Below are 24,664 nucleotides of genomic sequence, written 5' to 3'. Positions count from 1 at the left end.
GGGAGCAGAGTTATGCGATGCTTTGTGTTTTCCCCCAGAGTGTCCTCCTGTTTCTGAGGAAGGAATATTGGAAAAAGCACTTTGGGTTTTCTAACAGTATTTGTGTTTATATGATCAAAACTCAAAATGTATATGGAAACACCCACACACCAACAACTACAACTCTAAGTCCCAAACGTTGTCAGTTTCACACAATCTATTAATCAATGAAGCCTCAATTCCACTTAGCTCTGTGTGAATGCAACCCGTGTATTCATTCATTTCTTATTGGACTGCGTGACGTTCTGATCTAATGGCGCGGTGTTGCGGTAGCGCATGCCAGCAGCAGTAGGAACTGCTGCAGCAGTGAACACCAGTATCTGATCCACCAAAAAGTTATTGGGTGTGAGCCTAAGTCTAGCTGTGCCACGTGGCACTGCAGTGGAGGTGGAAGCAAAGAATGGCAAAGCCCTTTCGATATGTTTTTGCTTCTGATTATTTACACACATCAGAAATCATTGTACCACCTACCACCACTCCAATCCAGAAAAGACAGGATTAATGGTAGTATGAGTTCTGCCTGTTCCATATGGGATTACACTCCTCTGTAAGGATCAGGCTCATCATGTTACGGACGCTTTGCAGTTTGTTGTGCTGACTCTGCTGCTGTGTATTGAAAAATTATTGACTTGGTTTGTCTGCTTTATTGGCTGCTGTTTTTATTGTTCAGTATTGCAAATGCCTATGAGAGTTTACCAATAGCAGCAAAAAAGTCTTCTAAAATGGCAGTTGTAGCTATAGAACTGCAGAGACACGGAATACAGCCATACCTCGGGTTACAGCCGTTTCAGGTTGCGTGCTTTTGGGTTGCGGACCACCAAAACCCAGAAGTACCAGAATGGGTTACTTCCGGGTTTCGGCAGTCACGCATGCGCAGAAGCGCTGAATTGCAACCCGTGCATGCGCAGACACGGGTTGCAAACGCTGTGGGTTGCGAATGTGCATTTCGCACGGATCACGTTCACAACCTGAGTGTCCACTGTAGATGGTTTGGGTGTGCATCTGGCGTAGGGTTGTTTTTTAAATGTATATATAACACCAGAGCATAAGCAGAACAGCTTGGCGGTCAGGTGCATAGTTAATATTTCTCACATTGAATATATCACAGAGGGCTTTGCACCATCTTCAGCAGAGACTTGAGCCAAATCAGGCTTACCTGGAGGGATCCGGGCCTCCATTGAGTCAGGTTCAGATAGCGCTACAGGTTGGGTTGAGCAGCCCAGACTGATGGTTCATACAGTGTTTATGTTGTTTTTATACAGCGACCACAGCTTCCATGACTTGCATTTTGTATTCTATTCACATATACCTGCATATGTTTCCACCCTAATGTTTCAATCTTCGCTTCTGTGCTATTGTTACGTGGGTTCCCGTGACGTTGTCTTTTTTTTTTGTTACTGGCCTCATCTAAAGCCACATTGGAATGTACTCTGAGCCACAACCACCTGCTGAACGAGTGGGAGTTGATGCTGCCTTGCCCCTTATCATAGATTTGTAGAGTTGGAAGGGACCACTAGGGGCATCTAGTCCAGCCCCCTGCAATGCAGGAACCCTTTGCCCAATGTGGGGCTTGAACCCACAACCCTGAGATTAGGAGTCTCGTGCTCTACCAACTGAGCTACCCCAGGATCCATAGCTAAGTGATCTTGTTCTCTCCATCTTCTCAAAAGACTGTTGCACCCTATGGAAGCATTTCCTGGTGTACAGGCCAGCAGCAACTACTTGTATTTTTGTCGCCTTGACTAGAGGGCAAGGATAAACTCCTGGCGCTGCAGCAAGAGATGGCAAAGGATTGTGAAGCACCAAGCAGGAAGTGGTTCTTGCAAACACAAGAATTAGCCCCATAGCTTGTAATATTAAATGGAGGGGCCTAAAGGTTTTGCTCATGCAGGGTAATCTGTGTGCTTGAATGCAGGGGCCATTACACACTTGAGGGATGTGGCTAAGGATGGGACTCTTATGCTCTCCCAAAATAGGCTCAAATCCACGTATTCCAGCTGAACTAGTTTGTGGGTTGGGCTGTTGACTTCCTGTTGACTTAGTAAGTCTTTTCCCCATAGTCACTTCTTTAAAATGTGTCACCATGGTCTGTTTGCACCTCCCTTCCTAAATATAGATGGTTTTAGCACCTCATGGATTATTTGGTGGTGAAGGCAGTAAGGCCCTGAAGCACAGTGGCAGGTTGTGAGAAAGTTTTAAGGGGAACTAAAGTAATGCATAAGATGCTTAAAGATAAAGGGACCCCTGACCATTAGGTCCAGTCGTGGCGGACTCTGGGGTTGCAGCGCTCATCTCGCTTTATTGGCCGAGGGAGCCGGCGTACAGCTTCCGGGTCATGTGGCCAAGAGAAAGCAAATGGTGTGCTTTGTCTCAACTCCATCCACAAAAGGCTGTAATAGTTGGGGTTTGTGTTCCCACCAAGGAGAGTAGGAGATGATAAGTTTAAGATGAAGGAAATGAAAGATGAAATACAATACAATTTAGAGTCATGATGATGAGTAAGCAACAGGGCAAAATTGTGTTTTCAAAGCATTCATCGCTGTAGCACTGTTGTACCTTTCAGACTTCTTTCCAGGCTTTTGCCATTTTTGGGTGGGGTTCAGTCACATCCTGGCACAATTCAGAGCGTGCTTTTAAAGCTGATTTGGAGCTTTTGCACAGCAAACCCTATTTCTTTTCAGGGAAGAAAAGTGACTGGGGTGGGGAAGCAATCAAAAGTGTGGCTTTAACACTTGTTTTGACACAAAGTGTAGCCTTTCCGTGAACAAATGGGAGTGGATACTTGTGAATAACCAACTTCATCTAATCTCCCTGCAGACAAATCAGCATGAATGTATATTAAACCAGTCTGCCAAAGTCATCAGCCGCAGTGCTGCATCCTTAATGCAATGTCTCCGTCACTGAAAACCTTTAGAAATGGGTTGAATCAAATTTTGGGGGAAAAGGTGAGAGAGATTTGTATGGCACCCTGAGAAATCCAGCCCTATTTCTCTTTTCAAATCTTAAATACCTCACAAAATGGCTTATGTGCAATAATGAGCAAATGCATGAGAGATAAAGCATGACACCAGTGTCATAAATTGCAGGGGAAAGAGACTGATTAAACTGTTAAAGAAGTGCACGCACACAACACAGACCTCTCTCTCTCTCTCTCTCTCTCTCTCTCTCTCTCTCTCACACACACACACACACACACACACGCTCACACACCTGCAGTTAAATTGGGTGGATTATATAATGTGGTGTGTTGCTACAGTAACTCCACTCCACCCCAGTGGCAGCTGGGGGCGGATGCTACTGTGCTGTGAGCCAATGCATTATAATTTATTCTTCTCCCAATAGAAAATACGTACCCTAGACTAAAAGGGATTTGTGGAGAGGAGGAGGGGAAGTTGAAACCTGTGGCAGGAATTCTCCAGGAAGTACAGCGTGTAGCTGCTGATGCTTCTCCCTAGGAGTTGTTTTTAACCACCGCAGTTTTGATGCTGCTTGCATAACTTGATAGATCATCTCTAAATAAAACATTTCTCTCTCTCTCTCTCTCTCTCTCTCTCTCTCTCTCTCTCTCTCTCAGGTAACCAAGGTCTGTTTCCATGCTATACCTGTGTAAACCTTGGGTCAGAACCCAGGACTGGGCTGAGTGTCAAAGGGATATTCTCATAGCTGTCAACTTTTCCCTTTTCTTGCAAGGAATCCTATTTGGAATAAGGGAATTTCCCTTTAAAAAAGGGAAACGTTGACAGCTATGGATATTCTTATATTAAGTTATGGCTCAAGCCTCCACCCCCCCCAAAAAAATCCCCACCCTTGGACTCCTATTTGGATGCCTCAGTATCAGCCTCCCCACAATATACCATACTTTCCCGTGTATAACATGCACCCATGTATATTTTTGAGGACTAAAAATGAAGAAAATGGGGGGAGATTGCCCAGAGTTGTTGAGCTTCTCCCCCCCCCCCGCCCAATTGCCGCAGCAACAACCAATCAACACCATCCCTAGCCGCAGACACCAATAACGTCCCCCCTAGGCACTATCCTCATATAAGACGACCCCCTATTTTAGACATTATTTTTCAGTTAAAATACACGGAATAGTACGGTACACCCACTCCTAACGTATGATATTTACTCAGCTGATGAATATTAATCAACAAGCGTTTCACAATATGGATAACAGTACACAAGTGTATTTTCGCCTAAAATGCCCCAGCTTCTACCAAGGTCCAAAGCATGGGGCTCTTCAGCACTCTCGGGGCACATTGCAATCGGGAACTCCAACAGGTGGTAGCAGAGGGGCTGCTAGAGCAGCTGGCATGCATTGCAGGTAGGGGATATTTCTGGGCTCCGCAGATCCAAGCCAATAGGGATTGCTATGCCAAGTCTAGGGTAGCTTTAAAATTCCCCTCAGTGGATTTCAGAAAGAGTGGTTTCAGCCAGTGAAGTTTAGCAGTCCCCTGGCTGAAACATTTTACAGGCACCCAGTCCAGCCCTCCCTTCTTCTCTCCTTCATAAACAATAAAGCTTTTCCTTTCCCTGACCAAGATCTGTGCTACGCAAAGGCTACATGTGGTCAGGTCAAATCAGCACTGTTCTCTTTCTGAGTGACAAGGAGTTAGCTGGCGAGGAGGCACAATTCGCCCAGGCACCCTTCTGTGCGTTAACTTGCTCCAACAGTTGCAGTGAAACATAGATTGCAATTCCACCCAACGTGCAAATGATGAGTGTGGCATGCTGGTTTGGATACTACATTTTCTTTGCACTCGCTGTTTCCACCACGTGGTGGAGTGTATATTTTGTTTTCCCTACAGCTTTATATCTGTCTCAACAATAGCATGGCTACAAGATGAGTTAGGTTGTTTATATATAAAAAATAGCTACAAGATGTGCAGGGCCTCGGGCAGCTGATTATGAGTGTCATGAAAAGGGCCCAAAATTATTATTTACTTTATTTTTATTATTATTACATTAAGCCTTTCTGTTTATGGTAGCTAATTCTTATACTGGTCAATGTTTTGTTTTGTTTTGCATTCAGTGTACAATGAATGCAGTATCTTAATAGTCTACTTTTATGCTATTACTACCTTAAATTGCAGGGTGATGAAGGAACTTTTCACCCTAACTCTTAAGTATTTGTTATATGAACTACAGTATTTTTCGCTCTAAAAGATGCACCAGACCACAAGAAGCACCTAGTTTTTGGAGGAGGAAAACAAGGGAAAAAAAGTATTCTGAATCTCAGAAGCCAGAACAGCAATCCCTCTTGCTGTTCTGGCTTCTGGGATAGCTGCGCAGCCTGCATTCGCTCCATAAGACGCACACACATTTCCCCTTACTTTTTAGGAGGGAAAAAGTGAGTCTTATAGAGCAAAAAATACGGTATATTGCAAGGGATGTACAGGCAAGAAAAGATTGATATCTATTAAATATTGATTGGTTGAAAGAATCTTTATTTGCTTCAGCCATCGGCCATAGCAATAAAACAACAATATGATATACAAAGAATGGAAATAAAAAGTCAATTACCGTATTTTTTGCTCTATAAGACTCACTTTTTGCCTCCTAAAAAGTAAGGGGAAATGTGTGTGCGTCTTATGGAGTGAATGCAGGCTGCGCGGCTATCCCAAAAGCCAGAACAGCAAGAGGGATTGCTGCTTTCACTGCGCAGCGATCCCTCTTGCTGTTCTGAGATTCAGAATATTTTTTTTCTTGTTTTCCTCCTCCAAAAACTAGGTGCGTCTTGTGGTCTGGTGCGTCTTATAGAGCGAAAAATACGGTATATAAAATACCTTTTAGGGTTTTGAATCAGTAGTCAAATAGTGGATCTTATTCTAATTGCCCCAGCTAAAAACCTTGCAACCTTTGCTGTCACCTGCTCATCTTGATAATATTAGCATAATATCGGGTCCTACACCAGCAAATGTATTAGTTAACCTTATAGTTGGTTTTGAACAGCTCCTTCAATTAAAGATAAGTTGCATTTTGCAACAATCCATAATCTCCTGCTGTTCAGGAGTTCATTGCAATATAGCTCAAATCAAAACACTTTTTAATAATCCAGTTGATATGAACATGTGACATTGCATTATATCAAATCGGCCCATTGGTCACTGCCAGTTTTGTCTCTAATTTGCAGCACCTCTCTAAAATCTTGGTCCTAACCCTGCACCTTGTGTTTGTTTCTTTGGAGATGCCAGGGACATAACTCAGAACCTTTTGCTGCCAGGGAAGCATGGTGCCTCTGGTGTGGAAGCACGAAGTATAATATACAGGCTGGTCCAGAGAATGGCTCTGTTAGCTCCCCTGTATTTGTCTTGGTAACAGATGCTCCCATAAGAGCACTCTAAGAGGCACTCTGAGATCCTAACAGGGCAAGAGGGGTGAGCACAAATGTTTGATAGTGTATGGGTACTACAAGGCTATTATTTCAGTACTGTTCTGGGTTGCAAGAGATCACAGGTGGCCAAAACAAACACTGTCCTCATTAAGGGAGTCACCATGATTTTGGATGAACGTATAATTGATCCCCAAATGTCCTAAATCCCAAGTCAGTTCCTCTATCTAATCCACCGATTGTCTTACTTACACTCTAAAATTCAGCACAGGAGACATAGCAATGAAGGCCAGGGCAAAGGGAAAAATAATTTCAGTAATGTGTACTTAGTGGGTCAGTTACAGCAGGGCAGGGGTAGCCAAGGTGACCCCCACCAGTTGCTGTTGAACTCCTATTAGTCCCTGATGATGGGAGTTGCAGTTCAGCAACATGTGGCGAGCACAGATTCTCCAGCTCCTGCAGTAGGTCATAGGAAGTAGGGGTTTGCAAAAGAGGTGGGTTTTGATTAGGGATTAGAAGGAACAAGGAAGTAAGAGAGATGAGGCAGCCCCAGACTTAAGGGAGAAAGGGCAGAGATGTATTAGGGTGTAGAAGAGCTTTGGGCAGTTAGCAAAGGCTTTGGGCAGGGATGCATCAGAATATATTAGCATCAGTATTGGAGGCGGGGAAGGAAAGGACGAGGAAATGCTCAAAATGGGAATGGGCAGGAAGCTAGTGTAGGACTTTAAGGAAAGCCTTCTGGTTCTGGACATTTACTTTGGACCAGTGAGAGCCTCCCCATCCAATAAAATTGTTGATTTGCTGCCTTCACTCCCATTTTGGCTACATTTTATTTATTTACCCACCACCACCAAGCATATACACACATTGGTTCCTGAAGCTTCCTCCTCCTTTGTTTACTTGCTTATCTCCTGGAAACCGAGGTTACACCTTTTCAGTGACTCTTTCGAAACCTTGTTTGCAAATAAGCAATTTTAAAGTGATTGAAGGAAGTCAAAGAAAATGGAGTGCGGCAATGAAGCTACATTGCAGTGACCCTATTTATGGTGCATAAGCAGCCCTGGTGTTTGTAGAATAATTTGAAGAGGAAGAAAAGGACAATCAGGGGAAACAAAAGAAAATGTGGTGGCATGAGGCAAAGATGTATTTACCATGAGTGCAATGCCACACCCCAAAAGCACTTAGCCAGCTTGCACAATAGATCCTATTTCTGGATCAGCCAAGGCGCTTTAGGCAGAACAAAGCTTTATGAAGCAAGAGGCTAGCTGGGATCTTCCCAGACACATTACGGCCAATGTGATTCCTGCTGTTCTCAATCTTGGGGGTTAACAACAGGGGATAAAATAATATCAGTGAGAATTAAAAGAACTGAGGTAGCCTGTTAACCTGAAATCTAAGGATGGAATTCCCTGCCTTTTAAGTTTTAGATGGGAAAGATATTGTAAAGCACCATCAGGAAATAGTAAGAAAAACACTTTCCGTATTGGTGGGGAGATAAGAAAGTGTTTAGAAGGTAGCGCTCCTGATGCTAGAGATTCTACTATGAGAAGCATCCCAAAAGACCAGCTTTATTATGGGAAATTATTGCAAATCCTTTTATCTCTCTTGCCAGAGGAACAGCTTGTTTGAATTGGTAGGCTGTCACTCTGAAATTAAATGCAAGCATCCGCCACTAACACCCTCCCCTGGCCGTGCACACCCATGACGTAGTGAAGAATATCTTACATAACACCCCTAAATATAATATGACAGAGATTCATGCACAGCTTCCCTCTGATCCGAAATCTTTGTCTTGGCTTTCTCAAGGGATATTAATTAAATCTGGAACTTAAAGTCACCAAACAGAGAGTGGCATACTCTCAACACGTCCCCTCCCTCCATCAGAATATCCAGTTAAAAATAATTATCTGCCTCTCCCTCCCTGGGTTATTTCTGAAAACAGCAAACATAGCATTTTTGTCCTTTTTTGCCGAAGATTTGGGGACCACACTTTAGAACCTTGTGCATCTTTTCCAATGCAAACTACTGCTAACATTTTAAGTTAAGTCATCTGACAGACCCTCATGCTAGATTAAGACATTGTTCTGTCTGAGGCGCAGCAACAAATGGTATCTGTTTCCCCCCAAGTCAAGAAGTATAGTGCTCAGGGTCAGCCCAGTTATTTTGGCAGAAAATCCCGCAGGTGACTCCCCCACTCCCTAACAGTAATAATAATAATTATTTAATTGCTGTCCTTTCATAATAACCAAAATCAGCTGCCTGACGTGGCTTCCCCACTCCTCCCAATGTAGGGTCAACCCTGTGAAAGAAGGTATTTTTGATTCACATGAACCAAAGACTCGGGGCCATAGTTAGATTTAAATCAATAATTTTCTAATTTTTTCCTTTCTTTCCAGAAAGACACACAAAAAAGTCAGATTTCCTAGAATTCCTGGGTAGATAGGAGTTCAGGTCCCCAAGTGGAGTTAAATATGTCCATCCCTTGTCATAAGGTAACATTTTTTGCTGTCAGTTTATGCTGAATAGTATTAGTAGTTTTCACTGGCCTAATAATATATTGTAACCTTCAGCTCATCTTTCCCTTCCCACAGCCCCATTTTTACTCCTGGCTTTCTCTGCTTGCTTGTAAGGCAAAAGCAGGCCAAGGTTGTCTAGTTGTCATCTCTTGAACCTATGTCTCTTACCACTGAGGAAGATGTTTTATACCAGCTTGGACTATTTGTCCATCAAGCCCAGTATTCCTACTCCTGTGGCCTGACAGATTTGTTAGACTTCTTTTCTTCCACCAGTCTCTGCTGGTATGGGCCACAGTGAGGAACAATGGGCCCTGTTATCCAGATCTCATTAGTCCTACAAAACTCTCAGGATTGAGCTTGGATGGCTGGGCTCTGACAGAGGAGGAGGAAAAAACAGAAAAGGGGAGATCGACCCTTTCCACCACTCCTTCAGTTGCTTTTGAAGGGGAAGCAGAGGTACTAACTCTCCCCCCACAAGTTTCTTGTGGAGCAGAAAGCCTCAGTGGAGCTGGAGAGGGGTTTGATTGACTGAGGGAGGAGGCTAAACACGATGCAGCTGTAAAGGAGCAAGAGCTTGAGCAGGAGAGTGCAGTCTTGTTCCCTAAAACCAGGCACCACCTTCACAGATGGGAACACACCCACTTTGCCCTGACAGAGCCCATGCTTGCAATCCCAATTTTTCCCACCAGGCAAGAGTGTCTCACAAGTGAGCTTTCCATTCCTCATCTTTGAAAGCTTGGCAGGAGGGGTGGAAAAACTTGTTGGGACATCTTTGCTGTGATTCCTGAGCACTGTGCCTGCTGTTGAGCCTGTATCGTTAAATGCCTGAGTAAAGATCCGTCTCCTACTTTCAAGTCAGAGCCTCTGTCTGTGTGTGTTGGGTAAGAGCCATTACAGCAAGAACATCTGAGGGCGTCACAGCTTCCCCATTGCTGGCTTACTCTGACTGGCACTGTCCCTCCAGCGGCTCATGCAGATTAAGTTAAGGTTTCCTCCATGGTTTCTCTTCCAAAATCATAACTTACTAAAAAAAATTAAGTTATAGTTTCTTTAGTTCTACTAATTCCTATGGCACACTTCTAGCTATCTTTTTAATATCTTCACCCTGATGTTGTGGTGAAGGGCAAGTAAGAAATCTCATTATAGATAAATAAATATAGATTTCTTACACGCCCTTCACCATAAGGTCCCAGGGCAGGTTACAGCAATAAAAACAGATAAAGTAATGGAATGATTCACTATTGAAACACAGGTTTGTCTTGATGTACTGCCCTGGAAATCTTCTCTCTGGTACTCCTACCAGTCACCAAAGACCAGCATTCAAAGCTGCTTCCAATTTCTCTCCTCATTGCTGTTCAGTTGTTGTTGTGGTTGTGGTTGTTGTTGTGTCCTCCTCCTCCTCTTCCTCTTCCTCTGCTGTCTTCTTCTGCATGGCTCCATGAACACCAAGCACCAACAACTCCAACTTTCTCAACCAGCTAACCCACCCTAACCCCCACTCTCCTCTGCTCATCAGCACCTGGTCATATACACTTCCGGCCCCCCTACTCCAGATCCAGCCAATTATACTGTCGAGCATAAAATTATGAGCCTGCACCCACCAATCAAAATACACCTAGCTTCTTGCCTCCTTTTGCTTACCAACCCTTCCTCAAAGCTGTCAGTTAAGACCCGTGGCCATTAAAGTAACCCTCACCAGGCCACACAGAAATCCTCTCACATTAAATATATTACAATGTACAACTGTTGGAACACCTTACACAATAACCATTAAAACATAATTAAAATAAGCAGGATTTCTTCACAGGTTTTTCAGATATTTGAGGTTGAAGTCATTTAGGGCTTTCAGCACTAATGTGAGCATCTTGAATTGGGCTTGAAAATGAACTAGCTGCCAACGTAGATGCTTTAAAATAGGGGGGGGGGGTATAAATGGGACCCCAGCCAGCAATCTGGCTGCTGCATTGTGGAGCAGCTGAAGTTTCCAAACTGTCTTCAAGGGCAGCCCCACTCAGAGCATATTGCAGTAGTCAAATCTAGAGGTTACTGGAGTGTGGAGTAGAGTGAACAATTCATCTCTGTCCAAGAGCGGCCATAGCTGTAGCTGAAAATAGGCACTCCTAGCCACCAAGGCTATCTAAGCCTCCAGTGACAATGTCTGACTGAGCAGCATCCCCAAGCTATGAACCTGTTCCTTCCAGGCAAATGCAATTCTACCCAGAGCAGGCCATCTCCCAGACTCAATAACTTGGGACATAGAACACCTTGGCCTTTTCAGAATTCAGTTTCCATTTTTTGGCCCACATCCAGCCATTTACCACTTCCAAGCTCTGATCTAGCATCACAACAGCCTCTCCTGATTCAGATGGAACAAATAGAGAGAGGCTGATGTCATACGCATATTGGTAGCACTCATCTTAAAATCTCTTGATTATGTTCCCAAGTGGCTTCACATAGATGTGAAATTAGATAGGGTAGGGGACAAACTGGAACCTTGTTGGATACCACAGGGCAAAACCCATTATGGTGAACAATTACCCCTCCACCCATAACTGCTTTCTGGAAATGCCCCTGGAGGTAGGAACAGAACCACTGAAGTACAGTGCCCCTCCCCGATCCCACCTACCTGAGCAGTTCCAGAAGGATATGGTGCTTAATGGTATTGAAAACATCTGGGAGGTCAAGGAGAATGGGCAGGGTCATGCTCATTCCTCCTTTCTCCCAACAAATGTCATCAACCAAGATGACCACACTGGTTTCAGTGCCATGGCCAGGCTTGGAGCTGGACTGAAATTAACCTTGATAATCAGTTTCCTCCAAACATGCCTGAAGATGGACCACCATCTCTCAAGCATCTTGCCCTAAAAAGGAATATAGCCACCGGACAATATTTGTTTAACAGTTCAGGGTCCAGGGATGTTCTCTTAAGGTGGGGGACACACCACACACCTTCTTCAAACTGTCTCAACTAATTAAAACATCCTAGAATGATTTTTTTTTTAATAAAAGCCATTAGATTATAAACACTAACATAATCTCAGGCCTCTGTCTTATCCTACTGTCTTTTTTCTAATAGACTTAGACATCCCCAGTTGCCTACACTAAGAATCCCTAATCCACAAATGAACATTGCTAATAACAGTCACTATATTCGAAAGCACGTCAAAGTGCAAGTAGATAAATAGGTACTGCTCCGGTGGGAAGGTAAACGGCGTTTCTGTGCACTGCTCTGGTTTCGCCAGAAGCGGCTTAGTCATGCTGGCCACATGACCTGGAAAAACTGTCTGCGGACAAACATTGGCTCCCTCGGCCAGTAAAGCGAGATGAGCACCACAACCCCAGAGTCGTCCACGACTGGACTTAACAGTCAGGGGTCCTTTACCTTTACCTTTTATATTCTAAGCCCAGAAGCTTCAAGTCAGCAGATGCCCCCAAGTCTTGATTTGTGAAGACTTCCAAATTCTGATTGGTCTGTGATCTGGACATATACTGAACCATTCACAAGAATATGATGCATGTGAGCAGAGTCCCAATACAACCGGGAGTATACTATTATTGGAGAAAAGTGAATTGTATTTGGCAGTGAGAATCCATATGGATGCTAAGCGTTATTTACTGAAGTTCTCACCCTGGGCCAGCAGGGGGATACTGTAGATAGTTTTCACTCAGGTCCACATATGCAAATAAGGGATTGAAAGTGAGGTTCAGTGATTGGATTGTTACAGAAAATGGTTACTGTTGCATTCTAGTGGAGCTCTATATAAGCAGGCTGGCTGAACCCTTCAGTTCAGTTCTGTTCTGGCCTGTGAATAAACAAGAGCTGTTTGAAAAATTGCTGTGTCGTCTGATATGTTCACCCACAACTTCACGCTAAGTTGTTTTGGAGAATTGTTGTTTTCACTCAAAAGAAAAGTCTCACACAGGAAGTAACTAAGAGGTTAGCTCTGGGTCTATGACTCTTGGTGCCAATACTATTTAACAGCCAATTCATACCATATGAATCAGCTTTGATAACCATGAGTATGAGCTCTCATGAGCCATCTTTTTGTATAAGCAGTATAATAGCATTAGGGAAGCTTAGTCAAAAACACTGGCAATGCCGGGGGGGGGGGCTCTGCACCCCCCATGATCCTGGCTGAAGGAAGCTGCTGCTGCATCTTCTGTGGGTAAACACCTAACAGGCTTTAAGAATTGCAAGACGAAGATGACAAGAGGTAATAATACCCTTCAGTTACGGATGCATCCAGACCACAGCATATCCAGCTTAATTACTGCACTGTCATACGTAGTGAGATGAAAGGTACCTTAAGGAAAACAAACAGCTTGCAGACTTTCTGCATTCTTCATTCGGTTGGACAGTGCTATCAGCACTGATCCTTCCAGACTCTAGTTTTGCAAACAAGCATGACAATAATCACAGCTTCCTTGTGGCTTGTGTCTGACAAGTCCTGTGTAAGGAAGCATCCTAAGGGATCCTATTACATGCTATTTTTTTATTTATTATTTAGATTTATTCTCTAGGCAACGTTCAATAAATTAGTATTAGGGAAGCACCTTCACTGTGTAGCTTTTGTTGGCTGCTGAAATGTTTGTTTAGGCAAGCCTACCCAAACATGTAATTTTAGCATGCATTTTTATTTTTTTACGTATATTTGTTTTTTAAAGCTACTTGTTTTACTTATATTTTGATAAATTTTAGGTTGAATCCTTTTTAACGTTTGATTTTATTGGTCCTTTTTAATTAACATTCTATATTGTTTTATGCAAATCTCTTAGCGGCTTTTGGTGATTAAGTGGCATATAATTCCTGTTATATAGGCAAAATGAATAAACAAATAAGTGAATTCTAGCCAGCTAGCCTGACTTTTAGGTTTATGTTTCCCGACAAATTCTCTGTGAAGAAATGGGGACAAATAGCATTCCCCCCCCCCACCCCGGCTTGTAAACTGGCTCAGAGTTTATTTGATCATAATCATGCTTCTTTTCAACAGTTATTCAGTAGGACAAAGACTCCTATCAGGAAAAACAACGGAGAGGGTAGGTAAAAATCTCCTGTCTTTAAGGATCTGCTATATCGGGACTGGTGCTTAACTCATTCACCTGTGTTTCAGACTAATGATCACTAGCATACAGAGGCAACACTGTGTACATCCAAGCAAGCCTTTCTCAACCTGTGGGTCCCCAGATGTTGTTGAACTACAACTCCCATCACCCCTAGATAGCAAGGCCAGAGCTCAGGAATGATGGGAGTTGTAGTTCAACAACATCTGGGGACCCACAGGTTGAGAACCGCTCATCCAAGCTGTCTCATCATAGTTTGGATAATTGTGGATTCCATTTAGCTCCAGATCCCTATTTTAACCCATATACAAATATTTATGAGGAACAGCTATGCTTATTAGAAGGTACAATTGGGGCTGTGCAACAAAAAGTTGCCATGTGGAGGGCTTCTGTTTAGGGTTCCTAAGCCATTCCATCCCACCTCCTTTTTGGGTTTTCCCATCAGCCAGTATTTCACGCCCTAAGAAGCATGATCAGCCCTCATTGGGCAGTGTTTTGTTTTTGTTTTGTTTTTTTAGGGGGTATATATACTTGTGTTTAATCCCAATTCCATTAAATTACTTTCCCCCCATTGATATCTATGGGTAGATGTCATCTGTCTGTGGGGATGTCTAGACAACCGTCTTGAATGAGCATTCATCCTGATTTGTTTGTGAGGAGATTAGATGATGTTGCTTCAAAGCAAGTGTTACCCTAAACTTTCCAGTGCATTTCCCCATCACTTTCCTTATTGCGAAGAGTCTGGTCTTTTGGAGAAGCAGGTTTGTTTTGCAGTAAGTTCCAATCTTCTTTAATTGCGTATCCTGGATTTGTCAAATTTACTGGTTCTTCATTGTCTGGTTCAGGTGAGCTCCTGTTGCTTTGTCCCAGCTCCTACCCACCTAGCAGTTCAAAAACATACCAGCGCAAGTAGATAAATAGGTACCACTGCAGCGGGAAGGTAAACGGTGTTTCCATGCACTCTGGCCTCTGTCATGGTGTCCAATTGTGCCAGAAGCGGTTTAGTCCTGCTGGCCACGTAGCACGGAAAGCTGTCTGCAGACAAACACTGGCCCCCTCGGCCTGAAAGTGCAGATTAGCGCCGTACCCCATAGCCTAATTCAAGTGGACTTAACTGTCAGGGAGTGCTTTACTAACCTCAACGCTGTGAAAACCAAGCAGGCCTGTAAAATATTGGCCAGATGGTGATCTAATCTAGATGGACCTTCGGTCTGATTCAGCTAGGCCATGCTTATGTTCTTAAGGATGTGCTAATCACCCCTCACGTCTCACCGTAATAGTCATATTTAGCTGCTAGTGGTCTGGACTGTCAGAAGTCTGTTTAAAAGAGGGGGGGGGAATCTTTTTCCAAATGTACATTCTTTCTAATGTTAAAATGCCCTGTTTTCATTGTCCTTATTTGTTAACATCCCAATAATCAGTTTTCAAGTTTAAAAGTACAGGTTATGATGTTCCTTAAGGACCTACGTAAGGCAGGGCTGTGTAGCAGAAGGTACACTGGAATTTACTGGCAGATTTAAATCTGGGCTGTTTAAAGTAGATCAGCAAGGATTTCTATCTCCCAGTTGTTTAACAATGGCAGCAAAAAAGTGGATTGCTCCCCAACTATACTACTGAAATAAGGAAAACTGGAGGGTGGAGAGGGGAAAAGGAATAATAGGGGTGGATTTTTTTTTGCCAGATGTACTGTGAACTCATTTCAGTTCTGGTACTCAAAACAAATTCCTGAGCTCATAATTATTTAATCCTTAGTGTATTTTTTTGCACATGTCTGCTAGGATCTGATGGATAAAATAAAGGTTTGTTTCCACCTTTAGCCTAAACAACCTCTTCCAAAAGCAGCTACAGGATAATTAACATACCCAAGGCGTTTTTTTTTAACTCTCAGGTTTGTTAACCATGTGTGATTTAGAAATTATAGGTAGACCACTTCTGCCTCCAATTCTGAAGAAGGATATAAAATATCCATGCTGAGTAAGACCCACTGGGAAGTTTCCATTGAACTGGATCAGAGATGCCAGAGAATGCTCACAATATTGTATTGGAAAATAGCCATTTGCCCACCAGTGCCAAAATCTACCAGCTGCCACTGGTAGAGGTAGCATCAATCTGTCAAACTATTGAATGTGCGGTGCTGCCCACTGTACATTTAAAACACTTTCAACGCACGTTTAAAGCACATGACTTCCCCCCAAAGAATCCTAGGAACTGTAGTTACTCCCTCACAGAGTTGTAATTCCCAGCAACCTGGACAATAGTTCTCAGGATTATTTGTGGGGGCAGTAATGTGCTTTAAATGTGTGCTGGATGTGATATACAGTGGTACCTTGGGTTACATACGCTTCAGGTTACACACTCCGCTAACCTAGAAATAGTGCTTCAGGTTAAGAACTTTGCTTCAGGATAAGAACAGAAATCGGGCTCCGGCGGCGCAGCGGCAGCAGGAGGCCCCATTAGCTAAAGTGGTGCTTCAGGTTAAGAACAGTTTCAGGTTAAGTACGGACCTCCGGAACGAATTAAGTACTTAACCTGAGGTACCACCGTAAATGTCCTCAGTGTGGTGTTGACAATAAAAAGGTAGAGGGACCCCTGACCATTAGGTCCAGTCGTGACTGACTCTGGGGTTGCGGCGCTCATCTCGCTTTACTGGCCAGGTCATGTGGCCAGCATGACTAAGCCACTTCTGGCGAACCAGAGCAGCACACGGAAACGCCGTTTACCTTCCCGCCGGATCGGTACCTATTTATCTACTTGCACTTGATGTGCTTTCAAACTGCTAGGTTGGCAGGAGCAGGGACTGAGCAACGGGAGCTCACCCCGTCGCGGGGATTCGAACCGCCGACCTTCTGATCGGCAAGCCCTAGGCTCTGTGGTTTAACCCACAGTGCCACCCACGTCCTGGTGTTGACAATAGAGTACTGTAAAAAGTGCTCTTGGTCACTGATGTTACTTAGGGCTCTAGTGACATGGATCTACGGACATCCTCAGATTGTATGTGGCAAAGTTACATTTTGCTATTTTTGATCGGTGGGGGCAGTTTCTGATAAAGGAAGAAATGTGTAAACCAGACTGAGTTACAGCAGAACTCTGTAGACTAGTTGTAAAGGAAGTCCTGTCCATATTTGGGTCTTCCTGTGTGCATTTCAAATGTGAATTTATCACAAGTGATGTTGAGAGAAGTACATTTGTATTTGTACAAAGTCTTCACCCAGGCCTGTCTTATTTATTTCACCAGGAGCTCTGACAGTGCTTTAAATGCCAACAATTTCACAGCCTATCAAATAATTATTAAGGAAGAGAGGAAGTAACATTTACAGCGGTGCCTTCCCAAGGAGCGGGGGTGGTGTTAGTGAGGTTGCATGTGAAAATCTAACCCGCAGCTTGAAGATGTCGGCATTAAGGTGCATAGATTTTTAACCCATAATGAGGCTACAGCAAAACTGCCAGATCAGATGCAGATTACACCTTCTGAATTGTCAACATTTGAAAGCTTGGAGAAAGGAGAAATAAGACTAATAAGCACATCCCAAATAACGTATCTGAAGAAGTGTGCATGAACGCTCATACCAATAACAAACTTAGTTGGTCTCTAGGGTGCTACTGGAAGGAATTTTATTATTTTGTTTCGACTATGGCAGACCAACACGGCTACCTAACTGTAACCCAAATAACATGTTAGAACTGTTGGGTATTGTGTTTGTATTTGTGAAACATACATATGGTACGTGTGGTGGATTCATGTTCAGGTGTATGAGTGATAGTGTTGGTAACACAGCATATTGCTTTGCTTGTGAAAGATGAATACATTTGCATTGTTTGTGGCAAATCCAAGTGCCACAGAGCAACGGCGGTGCTACTGGTGGCTATAGTTGTGATTTAGGAACACCGGAAACTAACTTATGCTGGGTCAGTCTATTTGTCATTTAGCTCTGTGTTATACACATTGACTGGCAACCGCTCTTCAGGATTTCAGACGAGGAGCAATATCCCTTCCTGAAACTGCCAAGGATTGAGCTTGAGACCTTTTGCAAGCAAAACAGATGCTGTGCTATTGAGCTATGACCCATCACTGATTGGGCAAGTTCATTCACCTGTGGTCTAATAAATGCACCTGTGTGCATAAAGGAGAGGTGCTAGTATGAAGTTGTTTCTCTCCCTTCTTGCAGAGTGTGCAGCTTAATTTCTAAACATCAGTCATTAAAAACTTCCCTAAACAGGGCTGCCTTCAGATGTCTTCTAAACGTCAGATGGTTGTTTATTTCCTGATAGGAGGGTGTTCCACAGGGTGGGTGCCACTACTGAGAAGGCCCAGTGCCTTTTCCCTGTAACCTCACTTCTCGCAGTGAGAGAACCGCCATAGGGCCCTAGGCGTTGGACCTCAGTGTCCGGGCTGAATGATGGGAGTGGAGACGCTCCTTCAGGTATACTGGACCGAGGCCATTTAGGGCGTTAAATGTCAGCACCAACACTTTGAATTGTACTCGGAAACGTACTGGGAGACAATGTAGGCCTTTCAAGACTGGTGTTCTGTGGTCTCAGCCTTTTAAATTATGCCTTTTAACCCTAACCACTGGTGTTGTAGAAAATATGTGCTACTCAGGAGGGAGAAACTCTCTGCACGTGTAAAGAGAACTATTGTTCTTTAATATTAATACCTTGGGGAGGGGAGGACTCAACCCTGCTGAGCCCTGTTTCAAATTAAGTCGTCTTCTTCATGTGTAAGGGGTAGTAATTAAGTCCTCCTTATGCGCAGGGGTTACTAATTAAGCCCTCTTTCTGCCTAGGAGGTCGTGGTAAAAGGTGGCGCGTGCCTACATCTCACCTAAGCCTATGCTGTCTGGGTGAAAGAGGTATTCGAAGCAAGAGGAGACTATGGGGAACGTGGGTGGGAGGCTGCCTGCCTGCCGCCGCCACCAGGAAGGTGGGCGCCATCCCGTGTCCTTTGTTATTCGCTGAGGAATGTGTGTGATCCGTAATCCTTGTCTCTCTCTCCCCCCCACCGGTCCCTTTCATTGTCTTTAATTTCTCCGCGGATCGGTCCTTAGCAGTGTACCTGGAAGCCGGCGGGGGCTGGCAGAAAACAATGGCTGCCGCCGCCATGTGTGAACACATGCGAGAGTTGGGGTGGGGTAGGGGAAGAAAGCGAGTTAAGTGCTGGCGTGCCTCTCTGAGGTGGTCCGAGTACATAACCTGACCGTAAACATTGCTTTCTCCATTAAACAAGTGCGCGGGGGCGTCGGGGCAGAGCCAGCTTCTCCTCTCTCCTGTCCCTTCCTCGCCCACGTGTGGGTGGGCGCGTGTCTGAGTGAGGCATCGCGCGTGAGGGCAGAGTTGCCCTTCTCCCTGCTCGGTTGGGAGCGGGCGGGGACGCCGACATGCGTGGACTGGGAAGCAGACGGCTGTTGTCCTGGGTGCAGGCAATGCGTGGCTGAATGTGTGTGCTTTGTGCCAGCGACACCCGGTAGCCGCGATTCCCGCCCGTCCTTCCCCGCGGCCCCTTCGCTGCCCCAGCCCTGCCTCTCGCTCCCACCCACCCCCCGCCTTCCTTCCCCATTCCCCGCCTTTCCCCGGCTGCGCTCCTAGAGGCTGCCGCCAGGGCAGAGCAATACAAGAGCAGGCGGGGCCGGGGGCGGGCGGAGGCGGAGGCGGCTTGCCGTGGGATGAGCCTGGCTTCTGGGAGGCGGTATAAAAGCGTCGGCGCCTTTCCCTGCCGCGCTGCAACGTACTCGGATCTTAGCTGCAGCGTTCCCGGTTTCTCCCGCGCTGCTCTCGGCTTGAGCTCTGCGCCCCCTGCCTTGGTCTATGGTGCTTCCCGGAGCCCCCGGCACCGTCATGTCGCGCTCGGAGGAGGTGCATCGGATCACCGAGAATGTCTACAAGGTAAGATCCGAGCGTCCGGAGCTCTCGGGGGGTGCGGGGGAGGTCAGCGTTGCATTCCGTTGCACTGCACTGTTTGCTTCTGGAACAGCCTTTCATCTTCCGAGCCTCTTCCTTTCCCTCTCCTACTCCCCCTTCAGCTGCACCGGGACTCCCCGTTTTGCGCACACCTTCCCCCTGCCGCTGGCTGGTAGCGGGGCCGGCGCTGCATGCCAGCTTTGCTTTGTGTGCCTTGCCGAGTGGCACTCACCTGTTGCAAGATTTTGTAGCTTTCCTCGCTTCCTCCCTCTTCTCACCTACATTTCTCTTCTCTCTCCTTCCGCACCCCCAATCGAATTTCTAGTTATTTCATTTATCCTGGGGATGCGCCGGGTGGTTCTAAGCGCCCCCCCCTTTTTTGCCCTGGAAACAAATGATTTTAAAACACCTGGCTTGCATAACAAGAGTGACTTGGTTGCCTTCTCCTCTATCCGTCCAAGTGTCGAGATAGTCCTCTTTATACTGATCGTTTTGTAACTACGGGAAGCTCCCTGCCCCCGCCGCCCCAATCCCGTCCCGAACTCCTTAATTTAATACTGCTTTCCTCTGAGGTTATAAGGTGGAGATGGCTAGAATATCATACTTCCTAAGGCGAGAGAGTTTTGTAAAGGACTTGGTGAGAAGTGTGCGTTGTACACTTCTCCGGAGAAAAAGAGCCCCAAATAGGAGAGTCATTTATTATAAAATAAAAAAAAAGCAAACCAGCAACTTTTCTCCTAACCCCCTTTTTTCAAAATGAGTTTGTTTTTAGTACAGTACTGGATTTGTTTCAAAAGAATCCCTGTTTGTAGGGCAAATACCAGTATCTTAACTTATTAATTATTCCGACTGGCTAATGCTAGTTAGATTGGCCTGAAGCAGTAATTTGCTTTCTCTTTGTCAGATATTATTATGAAAGTACTGTTTATTCATTTTTAAATAAGGTTCCTTCCCTCCCATGCTATCATGTTTGGCCTATCCCCTCCCTCTTGCTTTCTAAATAGGGGAAACAAATTGGTTTTGTTCTAAAATGGGTATAGGAAGATGTCTTATGTAAGGGCAGAGCTGACAGGTGACTTGTGTGCAGGAGTCTTTTTTAAAAAAAAAAATCAACTTTTTTCTCTTATATGTAAACCTGGTCTCCTATACTAGATTCTGGGCAGTTCCTATCCTGGGCAAGGGTAATTCACAAAGGATAATTCACAAAATAATCCTATACACAACCCTTGACTTACTTGGAAGTCGGCCCTACTCATTTCAATGTTAGTCATGCCAAGGTAAATGTGCGCAGGATTGCAGCCTGTAACAGAGGAAAGAGAATAGATGAGAATGGAGAAGAAATCAGGATTATCTTCCCCTGAGTACAGGTATATGTGTTTTGTATGGCTAAAAATTTTTAAGGGCATCTCCAGACATGATCTTTTCATTAATTCTAGAGAGATCCATCGATTTGCTAGGGTGTCTTTAACTCTGAAACTGTTGGGTTCTTCTGAATTTGGAGACTTGGAGTTCTTTGCAGCTGTTCATGGCTTTCTAAGTAGATATTCTAAGGCTTCTGTTGAATAGTTTTAATTATAAATGTTCCTTTGCTAAACTACTTCTCTGCTAGGTCAAATCAGCGTGGTATATTAGATGGAGGCAGGTGGTACCTAAATAAACTGTTTCTTGCTTTTAATAATGTCACACTTTCCTTTTTATCCTAAGATTTAATCTCCTGGCTCATATAACATGTTTGAGTCTATTTAAGTAAACGAAGAACAATAGAAAGAAAGAACTACTTGAGTTAAAGGGGCCCTGGATTGATAGAGGCCCTTAACGTATGTGTATGTGTCTCTCTGTGTGTTATTTTCAGATATTGTCATACAAAATTGGCCAATATTATGTTCATTTATGCTGGGATAATATCTAGTTAAATATCATGCCATTCAAAAGCACGTGTCCCTCAGTAAACACACACCAGTTACTTGATAATTTCTGGGCAGTTGTTCAAAATCTGCTGTCCCAAGGCATATGTACATGGTGTTCTGTTTTTTAAAATAAAATAATAGAGGTGCTGTTACACAGTGCAAGCCTGATTTCCCCAATGCCTATGCCACACGTAAATGTTCTTCTACCTGCACATATTTCAGATGCAGGAATTGTCACCTATGTGTACAGATGGTGTTGTTGATGTAGTGCTTCTGGCTTCATATCACCTGGAACAAGAAGTGCACCTCCTGTGTTGCGCATGGAGCACAAAGTATTGGAATTTCTCATGTAAATATTTGCTCCTGTCCCCTTGCTCCCAATGGCACCCAGAGACAATGGAGCAGTTTCCGTTTTGTCATAAAGGCTCAAAGGGGGGCTGAAGCTGACCTATATCAGATTCCATGTTTGTCTTGAGAGTGGCTAATTTGGGCCAATTTTTATATGCTTTGAAATACCCTTGGCCTTTGTTTTTAAGTTAGGCACACTTCCACAAGCAACCTTATTGTTAAGACTGTAATTAGTTCTATGGCTGTGGTTCTGTTGGGGATTAGCGAAGCTCTGAAATATTTCCCCTCTCCCTATCTTTTGAGTTTGACAGCTAACTGAAAATATTCTTCTGCTGTAAGAACGAGGGTAAATTAAAATGGTTCTGCTCCACTAGGCCTTATGAGCAACTCTTAATAAAGTCTTGCTAACTTGAGAATGTAATGCGGGCTCTCATGCATTAAACTAGAGCCAGTTGCACTATTGTCTGGGGTCAGTCTCTGCAGTCTCTGTTCCTCTCTTTAAATGATTACAACATTAAGTTATCTGTGAAAAGCATGAAGTGCCTCAATTATTAGGCTCGCACCATTTAACCTTGCAGGATGTCTTAAAGCTGCCTTTCTTGTCATTTTTCTCTCTTGTGCCCCGCCTTTGTGCATTGCTTGATATATGACAGCCATCCTTAGCCATTGAAAATTATTTGATGAGAGAGCGAATCTATCTCCCACTCATTTTCCCCTTCCTCTCGCGCATTATTATTGTTATGAGCAGGCTGATAAATTTCTTTGTTTCATAGATTAATCAGGATCCAAACAGCCATGGAAGTAATCCTCTCAGACTGTCCCAAGCTGCATGGCAAAGTGCTTTTGAAACTGGGGGTGGGAATTTCAAAAGCTGTTTGTGATATGGAAACTTTTCAAAGAAGAGTGGCCAATGCCTGGACCTAAGCAGCTCTTTGGATGGGATGAAATTCTACTTTTACAGCCGTAGGCATACGGTATATACATCCCCTCATACATAAAGAGTCTGATGATAGCTATGGGTTATGCCAATGGCTTACATTGGAGATGATGGAGGCAGTGGACCTATGACCCTCCATATCCCATTAGCCCCAGCTAGCAAGGCCAATGGCTGGGGATGATGGGTGTTGAAGTCCTGCAAAGCCTGAAGGGTCACAGATTCTCCATTCCTGGCTTACTGGGGGACTGGTCTAGTTACAGAGAGTTCTGTGTGATATTTGGTATGAACCCTTTGTTTGTTTAGGAGTCTGGAACCGCAGCACAATTATGTGTCACTGCTACTTTGCAGCTAGTGAGGCAAAAGAGGGGTGTTTCTGCCTCACTTGCCAAGTACAGAATATTGTGTTTGTTCTTAACTCAAATCTATCTAATACTAGGCTGCCACATCTGTATCTTGAAGAGTCAAGAATCCTTCTTTAATTATAGGAAAAATTAGTTGGATATGCTTGCTGTAAACTTCAGAATGCTCGTTCTCCCGGCACAAGTACTGTTAACAACCAACCACATGCTGTCCTTTTTTATACTAGCAACTAAAGTGTGTCATTACACTTGACTAGTGTAGCTTCAGCTGGAAAACAGCCGCACTCTGCATTTCACAAGTTGTTTTCATTGGTAGGATCTGGTCACTTCACACTCCATGGCAATAGTTGTGATAATCCAATTGTATTGTCAGCACTGGTAGTGTTGAGCCTGGAGCTGAGAGACCCAGTTGCAAACCAAACACAAACGTATTTATGTAGCAATGTTTATTAAAAACAGCTGTAGACAGCGAGAAGTAAGCACTATGGCAATGCCTACAACAACTAGGAATAGGGGTAAGGATATGCAAATACCACAGATATTCTCTGAGCTACACAGAGCATGAGGTTACATCCCTCTGGACATGCTGGAAGGAGCTCTCTTTTGGGCAGTTAGCACTTGTTCATTAATTTCTCTAGCTTTATGAACACATCTTCACAAGTGACCTCATTGTTGACCATGGTTTGTGTCCTCTTACAACACATTTCCTCTTGGCTGCCTTTCATGGGCAACTAATTTTCAAAAGAACTTCAGTGGATGTTACCTTTGGGTGTATCCCTGTGTTAATGATGATAGGTGGTAATTTAGCATTTGTAAAGTGTGTTTAAAGCATTTAGACCTGTTTGTCATAGCTGCGTAATTCTTGGCAAGTGTACAATGGGCCAATACTATAAGTCCCAAATTGCTGGTGGGTAAAAGCTGAGTTTAAGAGAAGTTTACCCAAGAACAAGATTTGAACTAGGGATTTTCCAAATCAGACTTATTCATTATACTGCATCAGTGGGTCTCTTGATGCAGTACTACATGATGTGTGCATAGCCTTGGATTCCCTGTTAGTTTGCATGGCCAGTTGTTAGTAGAAGGGACATAGGTGAGGCATTCTGTACAAGAGGAGAATACGGGAGACACTATGCAATACTTATTACTGTTGGTGTGTGAATAGATGCAAGGAGAAGATATATTTATTAGATGTTACCCTTCCTCACGTTTGCAAGTTCAACAGGGTGCCATCCCTTTGCATCTTAAAAGGGAAGCTTAGATAGGTTAGTTTT

The 24,664-nt window shown here is 44.1% G+C and overlaps 1 protein-coding gene and 1 long non-coding RNA gene across 6 annotated transcripts in view; one reads left to right on the top strand and one right to left on the bottom strand.

The window, feature by feature from the left end:
• LOC310700691 overlaps positions 1-24,664 on the bottom strand; it is a 150,397-nt gene that overhangs the window by 20,533 nt on the left and 105,200 nt on the right. The window lies entirely within an intron of this gene.
• Positions 19,587-24,664, top strand: part of BAIAP2 (BAR/IMD domain containing adaptor protein 2) — a 136,438-nt gene continuing 131,360 nt past the window's right edge. For 2 of the 5 annotated variants that reach the window (XM_083490125.1, XM_083490127.1), the window contains exon 1: positions 19,591-19,827. In XM_083490125.1, coding sequence (XP_083346251.1) covers positions 19,750-19,827 — 78 coding nt within the window. In that variant the 5' untranslated portion in view covers positions 19,591-19,749. Of the gene's footprint in view, positions 19,828-24,664 lie in introns of all 5 variants that reach the window. The other 3 variants (XM_083490129.1, XM_083490126.1, XM_083490128.1) reach the window with 3 other exon arrangements.

Source organism: Podarcis liolepis (assembly GCF_965112155.1).
Source record: "Podarcis liolepis genome assembly, chromosome: 2".
NCBI classification, from domain to species: Eukaryota; Metazoa; Chordata; class Lepidosauria; order Squamata; family Lacertidae; genus Podarcis; species Podarcis liolepis.
The sequence above is the reverse complement of the archived record's forward strand: the minus strand, read 5'-3'. Positions and strand labels throughout refer to the sequence as shown.